Below are 23,024 nucleotides of genomic sequence, written 5' to 3'. Positions count from 1 at the left end.
CTTCATTGAAGCATTATTATTCTCTTGTATTAAAGACTGTGTAGCTGAACCTCTGATTCAATTGTTGCAATACATAACTCCAGAACAAATACCATAAATTACACAAAATTCATCATAAATCATGATTTTAGATTATTTTTATTGTACACAAATAGGGAGCAATAAATAGACGTTATCTATGATTTAGTAAAGGAATGGGAATATGCATCAGGGCGGGGGGGGGGGGGGCGTGTACAAATGGAGGAGAGAGAGATGTCGGTTTATATAGAAGAGGCTGTGAGTGAGTGCACGTCTCATTCACTCTTCTTCTGAACAACACCGCGCATTAGAACATTTTCAACACCATGACAGCGTAGTGTGCTAATCTCTTCATTAGTTCTCTCTTGCAAGGTGCGCTGCCTTGTGCCGACGCTTCATCCACCATCACCACCACCGCCACAGAGGGACCCGCCATGCACTGCCAAGCCGAGGTGAGGCTCTCCTCCCCGGGCCAGCTGAAGGTTGCGAGACGGCGCTACAAGACCTTCATGATTGACGAGATTCTCTCCAAGGAGGCTTGTGATTACTTTGAGAAGTTTTCCCTTTACTCCGTGTGTCCGTCTCTCATCGTGCGGCCGAAGCCACTGCACTCTTGTTCGGGTAAGAAACACCGCCACCCTCGCCCCCCACCCCCAGCCCCACCTGATTCATCCGTTTTAGAGTACTTTTTGTCAGAATTTTCTAATGCAGTCTAATGTTTCCATGCAAACCTACCGTGCATGTGGGACACTTTGCAAGTGAAATGCGTATTTATTTCAAATGTACGACATTTCTGCTCCCCGCGGACTCGCTTAGGATGTTGTAAATCACTGCAGCTAAGTATTTAGCGTTGAACACAACTGACTGGGCAGACTTCCTTGAGGGTTCCTCCTGATGATAAACGACATTTTGCCAGTGTTTATGTAACTTATTAGTCAAGCTGCAGTTTACAGGTGTCCAAAGACTGGCTCAGGGGCCATTACCGGACCACATGTTGGGGTTTTGCATCCAGTAATAAAGTTAAACACATAACAAATGCCATAACAACTTTTTATGGCCTTACTGTAAAACATCAGCCTGTCGGGGGTGTCCTAAATCCAGCTCAGAGGCAATTTGTTCGCCGTATCTTGTTTTTATTGGCTCACAGCACCTTTTGTAAGAATAAATAAAAATAAAAACAACTAATCAGAGCATTTTGCTGGTGTTTATGTAGCTTATGAGACTGGCAACATAGCCGTGATTTGAAAAGGTGCTTATCCCCAACCATAAAATATCCATACACAAATGTATTGACCCATTATTATTATTATTATAGTAATAATTAAAAAAAACATTAAACAACAAATGGTCTTTGTGACTTGTAGCTTGTTTTAAAAAGGGCTTATCTCCAACCATGAAACATAAAAACTCATATTAAATTCAAATAGGGACGTGCAAAGTCCGGCTTAGCGGCCATTTGCGACCTGTAGCTTGTTTTAAAAAGGGCTTAGGCCTAACAATAAAACATAAAGATAGGGATACTTTATTAATTCTAAGGAAAGTTCACATCAAGGAGCCACCACGGCTTGGAGCTTTGTAAAAAATATTATATTTATATTATTATATTATTGTCGAATGCAAATATTATTTATAAAGGGCCACAATAAAAACCAACAACTCACGATTGTGTTGTGTAAAAAGTAAAAGTGCAGAATCACACTATTAAATACCTTAAATACTATAGTGATTCCACTGCAATACCCATTAAAAACTAATTGGTTGAAGTCTGCAATAATAACTACTGCAATTCGATAATGACACTGCAGGTTTTGCAGGCAGGCAGCAGCAGTGCTGGTCAAAAATAGGAGGCCCCCCATCCCTCTGATATGATGGAGGGTTCCGATGGCTAGAGTAACCCGCTCCAGGCCGCCTCGGTGCCCACATATTTGGATCTGCAGGGGTGTGAGACACACTATATTCCCCCTAGAACATCTATTGACTTTGTTGCTTGATATAGCAGAAGGGAGCTTGAGGGGCTGCAATGACATTCAGCCACCAGCAGAGGCCGCTAAAGCACATAGGTGTCAAATATGATATTGATTATTTATCTTTACTGAGTGAATGAAAATAGTCTCCCTGTTTGCCTCTGATGTTAACCCCGTCACTAAACAACATAATGGCAGCTTGCACTGTTTTATTTACGTTCAGTGAGCATGGTCAACATCCACCATGGCCTTAATCTCACCTGACAGCGTGTTGAAAAGACTGGGAGTGTGTGTGTACTGGTTTTGGTGCAGGCTCAAAGTGAAACGAGTTTTCATCCCGTCTTAAAGCCTAAATCTGTGTCAGACAATAAAGCCTCCCATTAAGCATAATGCATCCTTGTTAGGCTTGATTACACCCGTGTCAACACAAGCAGGGAAGTATGCACACACACACACACACACACTCACACACACTTTTCAGTTAAGATGAAGTTCAACAACCTAACCTTACTCATTCAGCTTAGACACGATGAGTCAACGTTATTTAGCAACCCGCTCTTTGCTGTTTGTTTCTTAAAACATTCATTCACTCAGCTACGTGACTTGTCGTCATATTTACATTTTAGGTCCATTCCAGCACCACCGTTTACATTTGGTTTTCATTTTGCTTCCCATTATTGCTTCAACATTTCAGCCTGAGCAAAAAAAAAAAATTAATGTAAACAGACTAAAAATATGAATGTATTTTGTCACACAGTTGCAAAAAATATTCAAGAAAAAAATGTAATAAACAATGTAATATTTTTAAAAAGTGATTTGTTTGGGACAAAAAGAACTGAATGTACTCAAACTACTACTGGGGTTAAAAAAATGGAAAACCAATGACAAAAAATGTATTGATATATAGTATATTTATACTGTATATATCTCTATGCCACTTATGGTCACATGGTATGCTGGCACAGCTGACTTTGGGTGATTGAATTTACTTTATGTATAGAATTTGATTATTGTTAATTGTCTTGGATGTTCTTTATTTTATTTGGAACACAAAGACAAATATATATATATTTTATATATAAACATACATTATTACTAGATAAAAAAGATTGACATTTTTTTTGTTTAACATAAAATGTAAAAAAATTAATAAAGAAAATAAATACAAAAAAAATTAAAACACTCAATTTGGTGCCACATCCTTTTTGTAACATCTAAAAATAAAATGGAAAAAAACCCATTGAAATAGCAAAAGTGAATATGACTTTTCTTTGTTTTCCAAATAAAATTGAAAATGTATGAATTAAAAATACTTCTGTGAGGGGAAAAGCTGACCGTTTTAAATATGAGGTGTATGCTTCTGTTTTTTTTGGGGGAGCATTTCTGACTAAATTTTTGTCCGGACACAACACTAAACACGTACGTGTCCAGTAGATGAAATGTTGATGATAGTGTTGGTCATCAACTGAAAAGAATTTCAACGTCTTGATCTATTCTTAGGCGTAATTGTTAGCGTAAGCATTTCCTACATAGCGACCTTGATTATCAAGAGTATCTGTTGCACGAGGCGACGTTGTGCTCTTTGCAGCTCTTTAAACAGTTTATTTGTAGCCTATTGACAGGACCCGGTGCTTGTCAACAGAGTGTCAGATGTGAGCTCGTGAGAGACGGCCTTCCTGTCCGTGGAAAGTCACCACAGTCTCTTCTTGTTGGCATTCTTCTTTTGGTCTATCCGCCCTATTGTGTATGCTTACAGATCAGGCTCTTCCAAAAGGTGCCAGCATGAGTGATTTATACTGAGCAACACATTGTGATAAAATGTAACAAGCAGTTGTGCAGAAGATAAGGGAAAAAAAAGAGATCTTGTCGAGGCCTGTTGCAAACTTGATGTTTGAGGATTAGTAATGACCTCAACACCTTAACATGATGTCATCATCAGCCGCAGGCTCTGTCATGTATGAGCTCTCTGACACCTTCCATCTAATAACGAGCGGATTATATACTGCACACTTCAATAGGTGCACTCCATCACCGCGCCTCGCTACACCGACCAGACCCATTCATGCTTTTTCCTCGTAGAAAATGCAGTTTTGTTCTCGTAAAATCACTGCTTTTCTCAAGCGAATGCGAACACGTCCGAAAAAAAACTTTTTCTTGCAATAACTTTTTTGTACTTATTCTGTTTTGTTCTAAATATATTATGACTTAATTCCCATACAATAATTATTATTTTTTATTTTTCAACCTTTTTTTGGTACTACTATGACTTTATTCTTGTTTCTGATTTTTTAAAAATAATTTTCAAATATATTTTTTGCATGGTAAAATGACTACATAACCTTTTTTTGGTAATATTATGACTTCATTTTCATAAAATGGCAACCTTTTTCTCCTCAAATTGACTTAATTTTCACGATTTTTTCCCCCCTTTTGTTATTGCGATGTTATTGTTCTCATAACATCGCAATGGCTCATATAATGGCTGCTTTTTCTCATAAAATTACAACCACGTTCTATTAAAATGGAAAATAATATTTTTGTAAAATGGTAACTTTTGATTGCAATATTATTATACATAAAATCTCATAAAATCACACATTTGTATCACAATAAAATAAATATTTTGCTTACAAATTTCCTTGTAATATTTTATTCTTATTATTATTGTCATCATAATAATGCAACTTTAGACCTTCGGACAGAATTTTTCTATTTGCATAATCATAACTTCAATGTCATAATTCAGACATTCAGACATAACAGTAACAGATTAGGAGTAGGATTTAATAAGCTTTGCTTCTTCCTACTCCTTTTTTATACATATGGAATATGTGAATTGGTGCATGTTCAAATAAAATCAAACCATTATCATTACCATCATAATTTAGAGTGCATGAAAAAGTGAGTGTGACCGCATGACCATTTATTAACAAGTATATTGTACAACATCGCAGCAAGAGAACCATTGTTGCAAAAGGGGAATAGAAAAAAAAAGTGCTTAGTCGATGTGAATACAACTCATTGTAAACAGTCCATGCATCAGTTGATTGGACAGCTGAATATTGAATATTGTCTCATAATCACCAACTTTATTGCCATAATTCTAACTTTATTCTGGTAGTATTCAAGTTTCTCTCAATGCTGCCTTCAACAGTCTGTGACTCGCAGGGTGACTTTTATTTGATGTTTCTCTGAGGTTTTTTTTTATGACGTTGACTTTGATTGACCTGCCACATCCATTCAGCCAACCCTCAACCTCCGGCCCCCTCCTCTTCTTCCCGAGCGGCTCCAGACAAGTGTTACTTTTTATTGATTCTGGCGTCTTGCTGCTCCTGTGCGCTTACATAGAGGGCAAGTCGAACTGTGTGTGTGTGCAATTTAAAGAGAGAGCAAATAAGTTGTGTTTGACTTGGTTGTTGAGGTTTTATTGGAGCTGATTCAATGTGTGTGTGTGTGTGTGTGTAGAAAATAATCATTCATCTGAAGGGTCGAGAGTAAGCGGTGTAAAACAAGCCTGCGTCATCAGGGTCCCTGCCCTTTACAAGCGGGAGGTCAGGAGCAAAACACTTTTCACAGACAATTCATAATTGGGCAATTACACTCGATCGATAACTGCACTTTTATTCATTGAGTGCATGATAGGAGCCGTTGGCTCACCACATGGCTGTATGTGACTGTTTGTCCTCTCAGGCCCCTCATCACTACGTGCCTACCCGCTCCTGTCCGTCATCACACGACAGCCTCCCAACCACCCGGCCCACCTCCCGCAGCCCCCGTCCCCGGGCGGAGTCCCGCCACACCTGCCCCTACTGTCGCCGCAGCACGGCCGAGTCCCCGAGGCGTCGCCCTGCAGCCAGACGCCGCTCAGCATCAGCAGCGAGTCGGAGACCGAGCGCAGCACCCCGCGCTTGAAGAAGGCCCGTCGTAGCCGTACTATCTTCACCGAGCTGCAACTGATGGGCCTGGAGAAGAAGTTCCAGAAGCAGAAGTACCTCTCCACGCCGGACAGGTTGGTGTCCTTCATGAGAAGCGACTTTAGAAAAGTACCTCTGAGGTGCTTTGGGTTCGCAAGTGGCTATGAAAGCACGAGATAGTGGCGTGTTGACATTCCCATTAATGGACATCAGGAGTTTAGATTTTGTTGCTAACCAAAACAGCAGCACCCACCATAAACACAAGCGCAAATGAATTTGAGTGTTTAGTCGTGTCGGCAGCGACTTGGATGTTGTAAACAAGTTCCTTATGCTGTACTGAGGGTTCATTTGCATTCCAGTCATTCCTATGATGACGCCATGGCAGTGTAGGCATATCCAGCCTGCCGAGATTTTCTAATAATACAGCAATACAATAATCTAGCAGTCCCTCATTCATCACTGTTAATTGGTTTTAACATCTGACCATGATAAGTGAATTTCCTGTGTAGTATTTATTGTTCCTATATTATATATAGGAGTTATTTATAAGTAGAATATTTTCTTAATGTGTATTTTGTTCATTATTAGAGCCCTCTATACATAAAATAGCATCCCCATAGTTACCTATACACTCGTATTAGTCAATACAGGAGAACACAACACAAGAAAATATGCCGTTTAAATAAGCCAAATTCTGGTACTAGTGGAGCTGACTGGGGGGTAGACAGGAAGTGCATTGGGGGTTGAAAGTTGAGCTTTAGCTTGGCGTGGGTTACGGGCGTAACAGTAACTCGTGTTGAGGGATTATTGTGCTTCTTTTGAGATAATTCCAACCTGCAATAAAAGCCTGTTGTTGCAGCGATAATAGGCTGTATTGATGACTTATTAATCAATGCAGGGATGGTGGTGATGATCTGGATAAAAGCTGCAGACGCAGGAAAAACATAGCAGCAACAGAACATGTACAGGTAGATAAACCTGTTTAAGATACATTAATTGCGGCTACGACTATCTTATGAAGTAAAAAAAAAACAGGAGGTTGCCTACAGCCACAGCTATAAAATGTTTGCTTCATTCATGCTTGGTGCATTGAATAAAAGTTAATTGTAGCTTTTACGGTGATGGACAGATCAAAGGATTATAGGAAAAAAACTAAACATTGTGTGGAGGGATGGTGGTGAGAATCCGGATAAAAGATGCACAGGAAATTATTCTGCTTTTATCGCCCCCCCCCACACACACACAAACACAAATAGCACGCTCCACAAGTTTTGTCAACAGTTCGGCCTTGGTGGCGGTCTATGCTGTTAACCAGGTTGGAGTTGCCTCACAGTGAGGCACGTGGCGTTTAATGCTACTTTGCTAAATACGCTAAAAATGGCAACATCTCTGACAGTGTCAATCAAAACTAGGCATGCTATACGAGCATCAAGTCAAGCGTGACGCTTTGATAAACCTGCATACCTCACATAGAGTACATTTTCAAAGTGCAATGCATGCACACACAAACACACACAAACACACACACTTCACAAAGCCACAAATGTAATATCAAGCCGTGGTTAAAGCTAACGTCGTAATTTTTTTTATTTGTCCCGTGGGGAGCGTCTCATGTAATGTGGATTTTTGGCCAAGCAGCCTGGCGTATGACCTCAGCGTTCTAGTTCAGACGAGTAATGCTTTAACCCCCGAGCTCTTTAGCGCTAAAATAAACAGAGAGTGAGAGAGGAAAGAAACACACACACACTCATGAAAGCGGAGGACAGCGGCCAAGTCAAGCAAGTGTGTTACGGCAAAGCAGGGAGCATCGAACGCGGTTTCATACAATAATGTGATGCCACTTAAGTCACTGTTTCTATCTCACTTCATGCTCATTATGTTGAAATGTGTGTGTGATGGGGAAAATCCCCTCATTTTCTTATTGAATATTTCATTTAAATTTGCCTAGAGGTGTTGGAAAAGTCACACCGTCTCATTTTTAAATCACACAACAGCTCAGTGATCAAAGCCAGTGTCTGTGTACGCATGGCTGGACCGCAAAATGTGGTCTTGACAAGAACGTCTTTGTCAGTCTGACGATGCTCCGCACATCAAGAATATTTTTAAGTTTGTTTTTTGTTACCATGTCATACCCACCCAGGGCCGCCCCTGGCCAAACTAGGTCCCAAAGTAACTATTTTTACATCATTTTGACTTAAACCTGAATTTAGTGGGATGTGTGTTTATACATGGGAAACAATACATTATTTTTAGGGCAAAATAACATATTTTGAAAGACTTCCCCTCCAGTACTGGCCGTTTGAATTTTGACTGATCTTTGAAAGCACATTAAAAGATTAGACTTTCATCTTTCATGAGGGAAAAACAAAAAGCTTCTTTTAACCTTTTGCCATTCTTTAGTAAGCAGTAGAACATAGGTAAGTTTCAGCAAAATATCAGTTCCTGACAAGAAAAGTGAGAAAATCACCTTTTTGTGATTCATTTCTAGCCGTGAGTTCAATTCCATCCTCGGCCATCTCTATGTGGAGTTTGTACGTATGTTCTCCCCGTGCATGTGTGGCTTTTCTCCGGGTACTCCGGTTTCCTCCCACATTCCAAAAACATGCTAGGTTAATTGGCGACTCCAAATTGTCCATAGGTATGTGTGTATATATGTGCCCTGTGATTGGCTGGCCACCAGTCCAGGGTGTACCCCGCGTCTCGCCTGAAGACGGCTGGGATAGGCTCCAGCATGCCCGCAACCCTTGTGAGGATAAGCGGTAGAGAAAATGAATGGGATCGGGCGTTCGGTTTGAAAAAAAACAAATTACAGTAAGTCTTCGGTAGCAAATGAGTTTAAGGCAGCAGCTGGACCATTACACACCCTGTTGCATGCCGTCAACCATTCTGGCAACAAGCACGGCGTCAGATGACTCGTCTCTTTTTTTCTCCCCGGGCTCTGGCTGATTTGATGCTGTGCATCTTTTGCGCATTTAGAGAGAATGCACCCCCTTGTTTAAAATACCAGCCTCTCTTATTTCACAACCTCACATTTCAGGAAGAATTTTTAGCATTTCATATCACCTCGTACTTCAGTACGTGACAAAAAAATAAAATAAAAAATAATAAATATTGAAAATTAATGAATAAAAACTTCAATTATATTAGGAAAGCAGGAAGTGAACAAATGTAACAGTTACTGATTGTAAAAGTACCGGATGGAGGGGTAGGATTTAATAAGCTTTGCTTCTTCCTACTCCTTTTGGACATGTGGAACTGTGAACTGATTATGGGATGCACTCAATTGTAATCTGATGCATGTTCAAATGAAATAAAACCATTACCATCATAGAATATCTTTCCAAAGGGCGATGAAATAGAGAGTCAACTTGGATATAGCTGTGGAGATTTACTACCTGTTGAAAATGAGTCCATTATTGTCTAAATAGCTGGCAACACTAGTGAGGAGCTGGATAATTGTGTTTTGTATACAGTTGAGGTCACTGACGGTTTGGGGCTGCATGAGTGCTGCTGGCACAGGGGTGAATTATGAATTCCAACATGCCCTCCCTTGGGTAATTTGGACACTGGAAATGTGATGTTGCGAGCTATTTAGATAATAGTAGCAACGTGAAGAGGCATTGTCAATCAGTACAGCAATAGAAACTGTACACATTTCTTTAGTATTCTCCCTTTGGTTTGGTCACACATTTTTTCCTGAGATGCTGTGTGTTCATTTATCTTAACTTAATTAGAATGCATCCTAAAAATTGTGAAATGCCAAGCACTATAATGATTTTATGCAATGTCACTGCCATCATCATCATTATGACTACCATCAATCATATTAGGTTACACCCATGGCACAAGACAATCGCTGTGTTGTTACAGCTGAAAGGAAGTGCGTTAGTAAGTAAAGGAGCGTCATGACAGCCATTCTTGAGTAAGGTTTTCCTTCTTCGGTCATAACTCTTTTACTCAACTCAAATTAAGAAATGCCACATAACCATTTCTCTTCTGCACCAATCGTCTGTGGTATCAGATTGTATGCCAGCCGGTTTCCCTGGTCGTCATGGATGTGTGCTGGATGCATCACATCGCTATTTGCCAAGCAGCCACTGATTGGATGTCAGTGCAGATGTCTCACTCGACTGGATGTTTAGAATATGCCGGCTTTGATGCAAGATTCAAAGACTGCATTTAGGTGTCATAGTAAAATCAATGCATCTCATTAGATGGTACAGTTGCACCTTGCATTGAATTGGGGAAAAAAAAGAATGTTCATTTAACCAAAGTCTGCTTGTCTTTCAGGTTAGACCTGGCCCAGTCGCTCGGCCTCACGCAGCTCCAAGTGAAGACGTGGTACCAAAACAGACGCATGAAGTGGAAGAAAATGGTAAATATCTGTGTACTTATAAATAATGTCAATTAAGGGTATGCTGGAGCCTATCCCAGCTGTCTTTCAATGAGAGGCGGGGTACACCCTGGACTGGTGGCCAGCCAATCACAGGGCACATATAGACAAACAACCATTCACACTCACATTCATACCTATGGACAATTTGAAGTCGCCAATTAACCTAGCATGTTTTTGGAATGGAGGAGGAAACCGGAGTACCCGGAGAAAACAATCTCAACAGTTGTCACCAACATTTTAATCATTCAAAAGATATTAAACTTTTTAAAATTGATAACTATCCCATAGTAGTTGACGTACTTTAAAAGTAAAAGTACTTAAAAGTAAATGTACCGAGCAGCCACACGCATGTATGACTGTTGTCACTATGTTACTGCTATGTCTAGGGTTATCATCACACCTTTTGACCTCACTGCTCTTTTTCAGTGATGGCTTTCATCACGGACACCCTTCACTACATTGATAAAGCCAAAGAAAAAGCTAAAAGGGTTATTTCACCAAAATTGCGTTGCACACACTGTATTTCCGTGTTGATGACATGTCCAAACAAGTCGGGCAGGTAAAGAAGGACCGAAAGAGGGGCGGGGTTGACAGACAGTAAGCCGTGAGGCGTTAGGGATGGTGAGCAAACAGTCGGTAGAAGGGTCAACAATTGCGACTTTTAACTCTGAAGATAAATGAGTGCAAAAAGAGCAGCCAGCAGTCATACGTCTTCTCTTAATGACTATCTTAGCTAAGCCATTTTTGACAGCAACAGGGCTGTGTGTGTGTGTGTGTGTGTGTGTGTGTGTGTGTAGGTGCTCAAGGGAGGTCAGGAGGCTCCCACCAAGCCTAAGGGAAGACCCAAAAAGAACTCCATCCCCACCACCGAGGAAATAGAAGCCGAGGAGCGGCGGCTGAAGCAGGAGGAAGAGGAGCGCCTGAGGGTGACGGCGGAAACGGAAGCCACGCCTCAACTGGAGCCTGAAGACCTAAGCTCCGCCTCAAATCCAACCCTGCAGAGTGACAGCGCGGCGAGGGTGGCGGAGGTGCGAGCGACGCCGCTCCTGGTAGCCTCAGAGACTCAAGCAGAGAGCTAAGCAACAACGACAACGCAACCAAAGACTGATACCACAACACCTGAAAACAAATAGTGCCTCTGGATCACTAAAATGAAAAGCCTTTAGGGTCATTTGTTACCCACAGACATGCAATCTTTAGCGTACTTCCTGGCTCTTTGTGCATTTGTGCTTGGTCCAACTGTGGCCACCACACCACAAATGGATGCCATTTGTGTCGCCCATGCATGTAATACACATACAATGTTGTCCAATGACGTCAAGTTAGACGGCGGCCATGTTTTCAAACCAATCATGCTCATATTTCCCCACATGTGCTTGTCAGTACCCTCAAGATGAGTACCGAATTTCATGGCGATTGGACAAAACACGCTAAAGTTACAGTCGGTGTTTTGAGCTGTGGGATAAATTTCAAGCCCAGCTGACTTCTGCAGGTCAAATTTTCATGCCTCCGTGTGGCGTATATGTCAGAAAAGTAATAGCACAGGCAACACAGCAGGGGTCGATGTCTTGACCAATTTTCACCCATTTGTGTGCAGCGGTTCAGGAGTAGAACCTTGCACAAACAACCCCTACCTGTTTTGGAGGTTGGTACTGTATTGCATTAGTGAACCACCTTTTTTTTTTAAAAGTAGAACTGCAGAACCAGCCCGTTTCTCCAAATGCAGTAGCTTAGTCAAGCCTTAATGTATCACAACACGATATTTATTGTTACAGAATTCACTTATTATGTCACCAATCTTGCCTCAGATGATGCTTGTGCCAAAAATATTCGGGTTTGCCCTACTATGCTGTAACTATGTAGCATGAAATCACTGCCAAAAATATATATATGTACCGTATATATATGTAAGAAACGTTTGCCGTGCCTTGTCGGTTTTCGGAGGGAAGCAATTTTTTTCTTTTTAATTAGAATTCTTCTCAACAACATACCTGCCAAGCCATACACTGTATCATACTGTGGAAATATATGTAAATGATAAGCTCTGTGGAAAACAGTATTTTTACCTGCTGTTTGAAATGGGATGATTATGAATAGTTTGTATATGTCCCGTAGTTCCAGACGCTCTCTTTGTCGTGTCAGGATGGCTCCTCTTTTCTGCCACAGGAAAGCCATTAGCAACTTTTAAGCTGTCAAGAGATTCTTCTGAGGAGATAAATCACAACCTCTTGCCAAAGATTCAACATTTAAAGTGTCAGACATTCTCAGCCTGCAGGCTTTTTTTTTTTTGCCTTTAACCGCCTGTGACTGACTTTGCTTCTCCTCCTCACCTTGTAAACTTCTATTTGCTTATTGTTTCATATGAACAAATGCAGTATTTTTCTGATTTGTAAATAAATAACGCTTGTTTGTTGAACTTTCTGGTGTGTGTGTTACACCACGTGTGTGTGTTTATGTATTTTAATGCACTTACCAATTGAAAGGTTGGAGGTTTTCCTATATTTCCACTTTCATTTCCGTTTTGGTGCTCTTATTTTGTATTTCTGTTTCCTGTTTTGACGCCATATGCTGCATCTTGACTTGGGCTAGCAAACCTGCGTCTTGTTGGCAATTAGCGTGTTATTGATCATCGCGTGTGTTTTTATTTCCCGCTGCATTCCTGTGAGCGTCCTGGAATTATTTTATCTTTTTGGGCATATTTCTTTTCCATCGACCTTCCATGATGAATTTACTCATATTCCTTCTTGTATATTTGTGAGTCATGCCGTTTTTGTTTAATAAAAGAGTTTATTGACTGTATCAGCCATCACATCTCCGCACCGTGGGGGTAACACTACAACAATAACTGAACGTGACACAGATGACCTTTTTTGGGAGTATTTTTTAGGATAGAATTCAGATTTTGCATTAATGTCTTTGAAGTAAACCAATTAGTTTTTGGAGTGCATGAAAAGTGGAATGGGAAACTACTCCACACACCACAGCAGGAATAGAACCATTGTTGTAATGTCTGGCTGCTAACTGCTAAGACTGCATTGTTAAGCATGGGTTTGAGCCTGGGTGCAGCTTCCTGGGGCATACTTCGTAGCCCCCAACGTGGGGGGTGGCGTTGGGATGGGTCACGTGACAGAACGCTTATGGATTCGATTTAATATAATGCTTTTTAAGGTACCCAAATGCTCCAGTTATTCATTCACTCTGCAGCGTCTTGCCCATGGACACGACAACAGTGCACCTCCAACCTTCTGGGTTGTCCTCTACCTCCTGAGCCTCAAGTACCGCAACGCATGCTGGGAGCCGGCATCACCAGGCTGTACCTCCAGGCTTTACCCAGGTAAATTGAGCACATTAAAACATTACAACAAGTGTAACACATGCGTTTCAGCCGATTAGCATTTTAAAGTGCATGCAGAGGTAGATAAACATACGTACGTAGCAACTGCTATCTTGTGGAGTTGTTTAAAAACATACATCAGGGGGTTGCCTACAGCCACACCTGTTAATGCCAATGTTAATAATAAGACTCACTGATGGTTTTGTTTGAAAAATGTGGTGCCTGACCATTTGGTGGTTAATTGAATGAAGGTGTTAATTGGAGCATTTTTATTAATTAATTATCTGTAAGTATATGGAATATAATTTGGGATTTTCTCCGGGTACTGCGGTTCCTCCCCCATTCCAAAAACATGCTAGGTTAATTGGCGACTCCAAATTGTCCATAGGTATGAATGTGAGTGTGAATGGTTGTTTGTCTATATGTGCCCTGTGATTGGCTGGCCACCAGTCCAGGGTGTACCCCGCCTCTCGCTCGAAGACAGCTGGGATAGGCTCCAGCATGCCCACGACAGACTGTATTCAAGTGTATAATTTACACTATGGTTATATCGTTTCATGCTTAAAGCAATCCAACGAGTCTAAAACCAAATGAAAGCCGAAACAGTTATTTCCCCAGAGGAAACAATGAGGAAACAATGTAAATCCACTGAATCCATTCCAGACAGTGATTGAGCTACAGTCGTCAGTAGGCGGACAGAGACGTGTTGGTTTGCAAGCCATAAATCACCTGGAAGTGAACAAAGCATTTAGCACTGCCATGTTTTGACATTTATCGTCTTCATCTGTACAACCTGGAGTGGCCCTCGTGGGGCTCCCACTCTGACCCAGAGCAAGCAAGGAAGGCTCTAAAGTGTATTTTTAGTGACAAATGCCGGATGTGGATGATTTCTAAAGCAAACAGTCTTGAGTGATGTGCACTGTGCTTTAACCCCTTAAGTAAACACTCTTATTCTCTATAAGTGTGCATTCAAACAACAGAGGCACTAACGCTGACTCAATACTCTTGTAGTCTTTCAGTCTATATGGTTATGTTTTACCTTCATACTACCTACAACGTACATTCATTTTCTGCTCATTTTCGTCCACTGTGCAGCTTACCTACAACATATGGTATGAAAATCAATTTGAGGCTCTCGAGTTGGGCGCACACAGTCAGGAAATCGGGAAGACCTGGGTTTGATTCACCGCTTGGCAATCTCTGTGTGGAGTTGTCATGTTCTCCCTGTGCATGCTTGGGTTTTCTCCGGGCACTCCACATCCCAAAAATATGTTAGGTTAGGTTAGGTTAGGTTACAACTGAACCGGAGTACCCAGAGAAAACCCAGAGAGAACATGCAAACTCCACACAGAGATGCTCAAGGGTGGAATCGAACTCGGGTCTCCTAGCTGTGATGCATGCAGCTTGAGCTGAACATTTGGTGTAAAAATGCAACAATGAAGAATGATTGTTGACATTCCTTAGACAGTCTAGTCTACTGTGGGCTCCTAATATTCTAATATGCATAGTAGTAAATACAATAACACATCATTTACTTTTTTTTTTGCATTTTGATTGTCATGCAGGCTGCATGGTGCAGGAGTGGTAAGCGTGCAGGCCACACAGCGAGGACACCTGCGTTCAACTCCACCCTCGGCCATCTCTGTGTGGATTTTGCATATTCTCCCCGTGCATGCCTGGGTTTTCACCGGGTACTCTGGTTTCCTCTCTCATTTAAAAAAAACATGCTAGGTTAATTGACGACTCCAAATTTTTAGTTTGTGTATATGTGCCCTGTGATTGGCTGGCCACCATTCCAGGGTGTACGCCGCCTCTCGCCCCAAGACAGCTGGGATAGGCTCTAGCATGCCCATGACTCTCGTGAGGATAAGCTGTAGAAAATAATTAAATGAATGAATGATTGATTGTCATGCAAGTGTAAAAAGAAGCCAAAAGCACAAAGTGACACTAGAGTGCTTTAAATTTGAATCCAGTTACATCGTGCAAAGTTTGTTTTCATCTCTTCTGATAATTTTCCTCACTTTCCTGGTTTAGCAATTTGAAACAAGTTCAGCAAAAAGCCCCCCCCCCCATAAAGTAAATCCTTAGATTTTCACAGATATTAGCGCTCAAATGACAAGCTGAGGCCTTAAGTGATGTCAAGCATTAAGTTTAATGCAAGTTTAGAGCCATATTTAGCCTAAAAATAGCAAACGGAACCCCCTAATGTAACTTCAGAGGTGTGTTTTCATTCACAAACATAAAAAGCAGTTATGGTATCAGTGTCATCCGTTGTCATTTGCAGGCAAGGAGCGCAAACATTTCCCTATCCGATTTCTCTGAGAACACAAATGCTGCGCCTGACAAGGTTGCAAGGCTGTGCACTCTGCAGGTCTCTGCAGGAAAGGCCCTCCAGGCTAATTGTTGCGCAGCGAGGTAAGAACCACTTCCAGAAAGAGCCCTGCAGTGAGAGACTCTGGCGGGCCTAACTGGAGAACCTGTTTTTTTCTCACAGGTCCAAGTTCATCTGCAGGTCACCCTAAGCCTAAGAGCCCTGACCCTCCCCAAATATCCACCCAGCCACCCACTTCGACATCCATCGCGCACCTTCACCTGTCAGCTTAGCTCGGGCAATTAGTGGCGATGTGACACACTAAGTGGGCGCAGAGCAACTCCTCTCGCAGAGGAAGTTGTTTCTAAATGTTGACTCTGGATGGCTTTAAGTTGGGTAAATAAAGGCGGATGCTTTCTTACGGAGCGCACAAAGCTACCCATTGTCTCTAAGCAGCCGTGGCATGAGCATCGCCTCTTTTCATGAGCTGCGTGTACAGGACATGTGAGTGTACTTGGCTGTTATATGCTGAGGAGGATGTCTCACTCTGTCGTCACCTGCTTGGCTCGGGGTTCGTTCTTAATAAAAAAACATGTGTAGCTGCAACAAGTTAAGCCACATTTGACCCTGGAGGATGCTGGACAGAATTATGGGGTTGCTAGATTACACTTGTCCTTTGTGCTCGCAAGTTATAGTTAAAATTGTATCACAGTGCATTTAAAAAGATCGGTGCATAGTTTCAAAATTAATTATGGAATGGACTTGAATGTAATATTTAAGACTTATTTTGTCTTGACGAAAAAGAGTGAAATACTATATTACTGCACTGATCCAAATATAAGACGACTATGAACACATAAGATGACCCTTTTAAATATCAGTCTTTGGAAAAATATGACAAAAATACAAAATAAAAAGACACTTTCAACAACATTTTACCTCCACCAAGCATGAAGGGGAAAGATATTACCATATTGATCCTGAATATAAGACATTTTTAAGACCCAATGAGTGAGGAATACGACTAAATCAAAGACACTTGTACTCTTTGTACAGCATAATTACCTCCACCAAGCATTAGGGTTAAATACATTTTCGTATTGGTATGGATATAAGACAAACACTGAACATATAAAACGACCCTTTTTCAAAAACCGTTTTGGAAAAATGTGTTGTAAAAGAAAAATCAGACACTTTTACTCTTTGGACATTATTACCGCCACATAGCGTTGGTTAAATATATTTCCGTAATGATCCGAATATAAGTCGACTATGACAATATAAGGCGACCCGGTTTTGGAAAAATATGGTTTAAGACAAAATCAAAGACATTTGTAAAACATTATTAACTCTACCAAGAGTGAGGGTAAAAGAGGGTACCATATTGACGACCTTCAATATAAGACTGACCAATTGTGTGAAAAACATGTTTTAAGACACTCGTACTCTTTGAGCAACATTATTGCCTCCATCAAGTGCGAAGGTGAAATATATTCATATTGACCCAAATGTGGGACGATCTTCAATATAAGACAGACCCTCTTTTTCAAGACCCATTGAGTGAATTTTTTTTTACACTTTTTATACTCTTTGAGCAACATTATTACCTCCCTCTAGGATGAGAGTAAAAGATTACGATCAAAATTAACCAAATATAAGACGACTTTGAGTCTGAGTTGTTCTTCTCTTTTTCAAAACCCATTTTGAAAAAAAGTAAAAGCTAATGTATTACCATATTGACCCAGATATAAGACTGCTCCGAATATAAGATGATTCTTCTTTTTCAAGCAAAAACTCAAGCAAAGATTCTTGTACACTTTGAACAATATTATTACCTTTCTAAAGCACGAGGGTGGAAGATATAACCCAAAACTGACATGCATATAAGATGACTCCTTTCTTCCAAAAACAAACAAAATCAAATACCAAAAAATATTTTCAATATTCGTCAAGATGATTGATTGGAATAACAAAAATGAGGTTTGATTGGATCACAAGGATCTGGTATTATTTTGTCGATGGTAATGTATGTACTGTCTAACTATTAGGTCCTATATGCAGTATTATTACTTATTACTTTATTCTTCCTTATTTCTTTAAATTCTTAAACATTTGTTTTGCTATTTGCTATTTAATCCAATCAAACACCATAATTCAAATTGCTTTGACAACTACATTCAAGAAGCAGTGATATCAGTACAGTACAGATTACAGTATAAATATTGGAACTGGCGCTATTCCGTGTGTACAAGCCTTCTTGCTTCTTCGCCCTGCATTGCATCAACAATAGCATGCAAGTACACATACAGTATATGATGCAACTGCCCGATTGTGACGCGCTGCCATCAAATTCAAATATGTCAAACATGTACCACACATGAAGTGTCGCCGTGAGCGCTGGAAGTTAATTGCCAGCCAACTGCGCCTCACGCTGACACAAAAGTGTGCCTCGTACGTCATGACCGGATGCTAAAAAAGTCGCTTTTTGACAGCCTGGCATGAGAACAGAGCGTACATTGTGTGGTTCGAGGACAATGGCGAAAGAAGCCGGGGTTGTGATGACGCAATGGGAGGTGGTCATGGTGTCATCCATGTAAAAATATTGGCAGGAAAATATTTGGCTGGCAGAGATCGAGAGGAGGATTTTAAATGGGGTTCCACTCCAGTCCTGTAGGTGGCGATAATTAGTTACAACTCCATTGCCAGGTGATTGCTCAGTGCTATTTAGTACCTAGTAAACATAATAACCGAATAAACAGAATGAACAGCATACATTTGAAAAAAATTGGCAATAATACTGTAGCTGGTCTGCACGGACACTGGCTAAATATACTCTGCGTTGTGTTCTGGTTTGAAAAAACGAGGTGGGAGGCTGCAATTCCTTCGCCAACCAGAGGGGGCGTTTATTTCCTCTGTGCACAACAAACTAAATATACAGCAGCGTTAACACACTTGCAGTTCCTCGTCCTCAGCAGTCCAAAAGACGACTGAAGAGACTCTTTATGCAAATTAAATAAAGCAATAAGGGACCAACATACCTGTGTACAACAAACAAAATGTGAAACGTGTAACATATTCACACTTTATTCAATTAATAATTGCTGCCACCGACTAGCATACCTCGTACTCAACAGTCCAAAAGGCGACTGGAGAGGAGCGCTCCAGGGAGGCAGGAAGTGACATCACACGGTGTCAAAGTCCACATAATAAAAATAAATGCAAATAAAATAATGGATTATGTAAAATTAAGTAAATTACAATACATCATATGATTCTGAAAATAAATAGTTACAAAAATATTTCATACTTATTTGTAGTATTTGTATACCATGCCATGTGAACACTTACAGGGACATCCTAACGTCGTTTGCAATGCTTGAAATCAAATAATTCATATTATTATTACTTTTAATATTTAAATGTCGGTTTAAAAAGTGTAGTTTAGAAGTACTGGATGAATAAAATTTTATTCTTCCTTTGGTGCTTCATGACTAAACACGTAAATCATGTGTCTATCCCTAATGATGCACTGAATGACCTTTTGTGCGTAATGTATTTAAGGAGTTAATAGCAGTGCTGAACGCCTCTCTGTCTGCTTTGATTACACGTTTCCACCTCCAGGCCCTTTTACTTGTAAATCAACCAGCAGATATCTATGTACTGTATGTACAGTATATGAATGAATATGTCTGCAAGGATGTCAGTGAGATGAGGGATGAACAGTATCCGCCTTCTGAGGAGGTCGTAGAGAAGTTTAAAAAAAACGACATAACACAGTGGAGATTGTTGCTCTCATGTTCCATTATAGTCCAGTAGATGGCGGTAATGGACATTACACATCAGTGGACATATGGTAAATACCTGAAGAGTAAGTAGGAAAACATGGCATCTTCTTATGTGGGTGAACGTTTTTAAAAATTATAAATAATTTCAGACACAATCTTACCTCATGTGTAGTGAAAACACATTTAAGTACGTGTGTGTTAATTTTTAACATTGTGTGTTGTGTTTGTGTTGGCCTTTATGTTGGTCATTTTGATTACTTCCTGTATAAGCAGGAAGTAGGAAGTAAATCTGCCACGTGTGGTTGGAAGACAATTAGAACGTGAATGGTGGTCAAACAAATTGTGGTAACAGGCGTCTTTCAGCTAACATCTTGCTGGTAAGTCTTTTTTTTATCATTCTTCAAATATTGTGCTGGCTTTTAGCTTTCACTTTTAAGATTAAGATTGTTTTAAGCAAGATTTCATATGTTGATGTCTGTTTGTTATACTTTCATTTGATTGTTTTGTATGTGTGCACACCTTCAGCTATTTCATTCATTTGATATTAAAATATAAATTTTAATAATGATGATAATAATAACATAAAATAATATATTAAAATCAGCATTGTGCACCTGGCATATAGATGATCTTTGACAAGAGCATTGTTACTGCCCACATTTTACCAGCGGGCGGCTCGTCACATGAACATGAAGAGCCTGACTTGCTGCATACTGCATTACTCACAAAGCATTGCAAACTACCGGAACAATACAGCAATTCTTAAAGGGGATCTATTATGCTCATTTTCAGCGCTTTGTATTGAGTTGTGGACTCCTATAGAGCAGCTACACACGGTAACTCCCTGTAGTGGAGTTAGAATTAGAGTAGAAAGCCCTGTAGATTTTCCAGATTCTGCACCACGTTTTGCAGTATTTCAATTGACGTTCTGCTTCCTACTCAAACAGTCTGTTTTATTTACTCTACCCGCGACCCTCCTCAGTGCGCCCACTCCGCTGTTATTGGTCACACTCCCAAGCGCTCCCAAGGACTTCTGGATACATAGCTCCATGTTTACTAATTGATTTCAATGCATGAAACAACACTATAATTTTGTTGCTGTGCATAAAGAAATAAACATGCATAGGCTAAAAAGCATAAATACAGAAAACCACTCTGTATTCAATATTGTTCTACAATTCCGTTAGGACAATACATAATTGTTTCAGGTGGTGATAGATGGCATAGTTTTCTTTTAAAAACAAAGTCAGTCTTTCTTCATTGTCACTTTTCACCTAAAAAAAATTAAATGAACTCGTTGAAAATTGAAATGGTGAACGCGAACTATTCATATTTATACTGTATGTTCATCCATTTTCCATGCTGCTTATCCTCACTAGGGTCATGAGGGTATGCCGGGCCTATGCAAGCTGACTTTGGACCCTGGATTGGTTGCCTATACCTATGGACAATTTGGAGTCGCCAATTAACCTAGCATGTTTTTGGAATGGGGGAGGAAACCGGAGTACCCGGTTTCACACAACTGCCCAAGTGGAGAATCGAAACCAGGTCTTCCTGATCTCCTGACTGTGTGGCTTACAAGCTAACCACTCGGCACTGTGCGGACAGATATTTTTTAGTAAATCATTAAAAACAGCAGAGGACACTTGTTATACCGAGGATATTTGGCTAGTTTTTTTTTTTTATTATTCAGCACAGCACTTTTGTCACATAGATGATCTCTCTGTCTTGCTTTTTTTTCCCCTCCCAGAAAAAAAACATCAACACACTCCTGTCGTTAATGTTCTTTGATTATCGTTAACATTGTGCTTCTGGTTTCCTGTATGTAATTGACTTTATGACATTATTTATGACTACCATGGTGATTATTTTATCCAAAGTAGGAATATGGTAGGTAATTGTATGCTGTAGACATGCGGGTGTGTCGAGTGTTGTGAGTGTTGTGGTGCATGCATGTGTCATGTGGGATCAAACGAGTGGGCAGAATGATTGAGCCACTGTGCATTTGCTGAAAGGCGGTTTTATAGATAGATTTGGAACCATGGAAACACTTCTGCATGTATGATCTAAGTGTGTGAGTTTCTTGGACAATACTGGGTGTTTTTTGTACTGAGATGATTTCCTGTGCTGACAGCGAGGTCTTCCCTTGTTGCCATAGGTGAGCACCGATGAGAAGCGTGTTTGTGTCTGTGTGTAAAGGCTTAACGTCATTTTTAAGCGTGATGGCTGGAGCCAACAGGCAGGTAATGATCTCAGTGAAGCCATCTCCCCCCCTCCTCCCCATCCCCTCTTCAAATATTTTCACAGTGGAAGAAAAATATGACTTGTCTTATTTGGTGATTGTCACACTGTAAGCGGCTTTTATTTTCTTAGTTCTCTCGTGTCAGTGCCGCTGACAGCAGAAAATGTCAGCGATGCTGTGAAGGCCCTGTTGGCTTGGGAGCAGCTGGGGGTCAACCTGGCAACATCGGGAGGCGGGATTCACCTGAAAGGGGCAGAGCCGGCTTTGCAAGGCATGTTTTTATGAATGATGGAAAGGTAAACAGGACATTTTTATTCTCCCGCTATACTATCATGATGAATTATGATAGCGTAAGTATGCATGACTCATCTGTTAGTTATTTGCAGGAAATGTTGCCACTTGTTACTTACGAGCGCCATGAACAACAACCCCCGACTACAAATCATACAGACATGACTGCTTGTGTCAGCAAAATTAGTAAGAAAAATATCCCCGTTTATGGTTTTATAATGGGGCAATTAAAATAATCATGCAGAATGTTCAGTATGTCTGCCGGGAGGAAATGGCAGGAATAACAATGATAATTGTTTGATGAGAAATGATTTACAATTGGGTTTAAGTAGTTTGGACTTTGAAACTGTACATACATGCTTGCTGCCACAGAATGTGGACTACAATGTTTATGCATGAATATTATTTTTGATAATAATCTTGTACTGAAAACACAATCATTTGTTTCAGAAAATTGCCTAAATCATTTAGTAGTCTGATTAATGTATTTTTTGATGTACAGTAAACCTCGGATATATCGGATTCAATTGTTCCCACTGGTTTTGTCCGATATCAGCGGAATCAGTTATATGCATATACCGGAACATGTCCGTTTTACGCATATATCGGATTTATATCCGGTATATGCGTAAATCGGATTTTATCCGTTATAAAAAGGCACTTCCTTGACTATGTTTCCAATGTACCTGGACTGGGCAATGAAAAGAGACGTAAGGTAATGAGAATTTAACTTTATTGGACTCTGAGCATAACAAATTGTTAATTAAGC

The 23,024-nt window shown here is 40.4% G+C and overlaps 1 protein-coding gene across 1 annotated transcript; it reads left to right on the top strand.

Annotated features, from left to right (window-relative positions):
- Window positions 1-255: 255 nt before the first annotated feature.
- Window positions 256-16,813, top strand: barx2 (BARX homeobox 2). The gene is made up of 6 exons (XM_078792833.1): window positions 256-639; window positions 5,673-5,991; window positions 10,187-10,271; window positions 11,090-11,320; window positions 15,911-16,041; window positions 16,121-16,813. The coding sequence occupies exons 1-6, from the start codon at window positions 453-455 to the stop codon at window positions 16,146-16,148; spliced, it is 981 nt and encodes a 326-aa protein (XP_078648959.1). The 5' UTR covers window positions 256-452; the 3' UTR covers window positions 16,149-16,813.
- Window positions 16,814-23,024: the final 6,211 nt, after the last annotated feature.

This window comes from Doryrhamphus excisus, linkage group LG8, assembly GCF_037039965.1.
Source record: "Doryrhamphus excisus strain RoL-2023G ecotype Guam linkage group LG8, RoL_Dexc_Guam_v1.1, whole genome shotgun sequence".
Taxonomy (NCBI): domain Eukaryota; kingdom Metazoa; phylum Chordata; class Actinopteri; order Syngnathiformes; family Syngnathidae; genus Doryrhamphus; species Doryrhamphus excisus.
The sequence above is the reverse complement of the archived record's forward strand: the minus strand, read 5'-3'. Positions and strand labels throughout refer to the sequence as shown.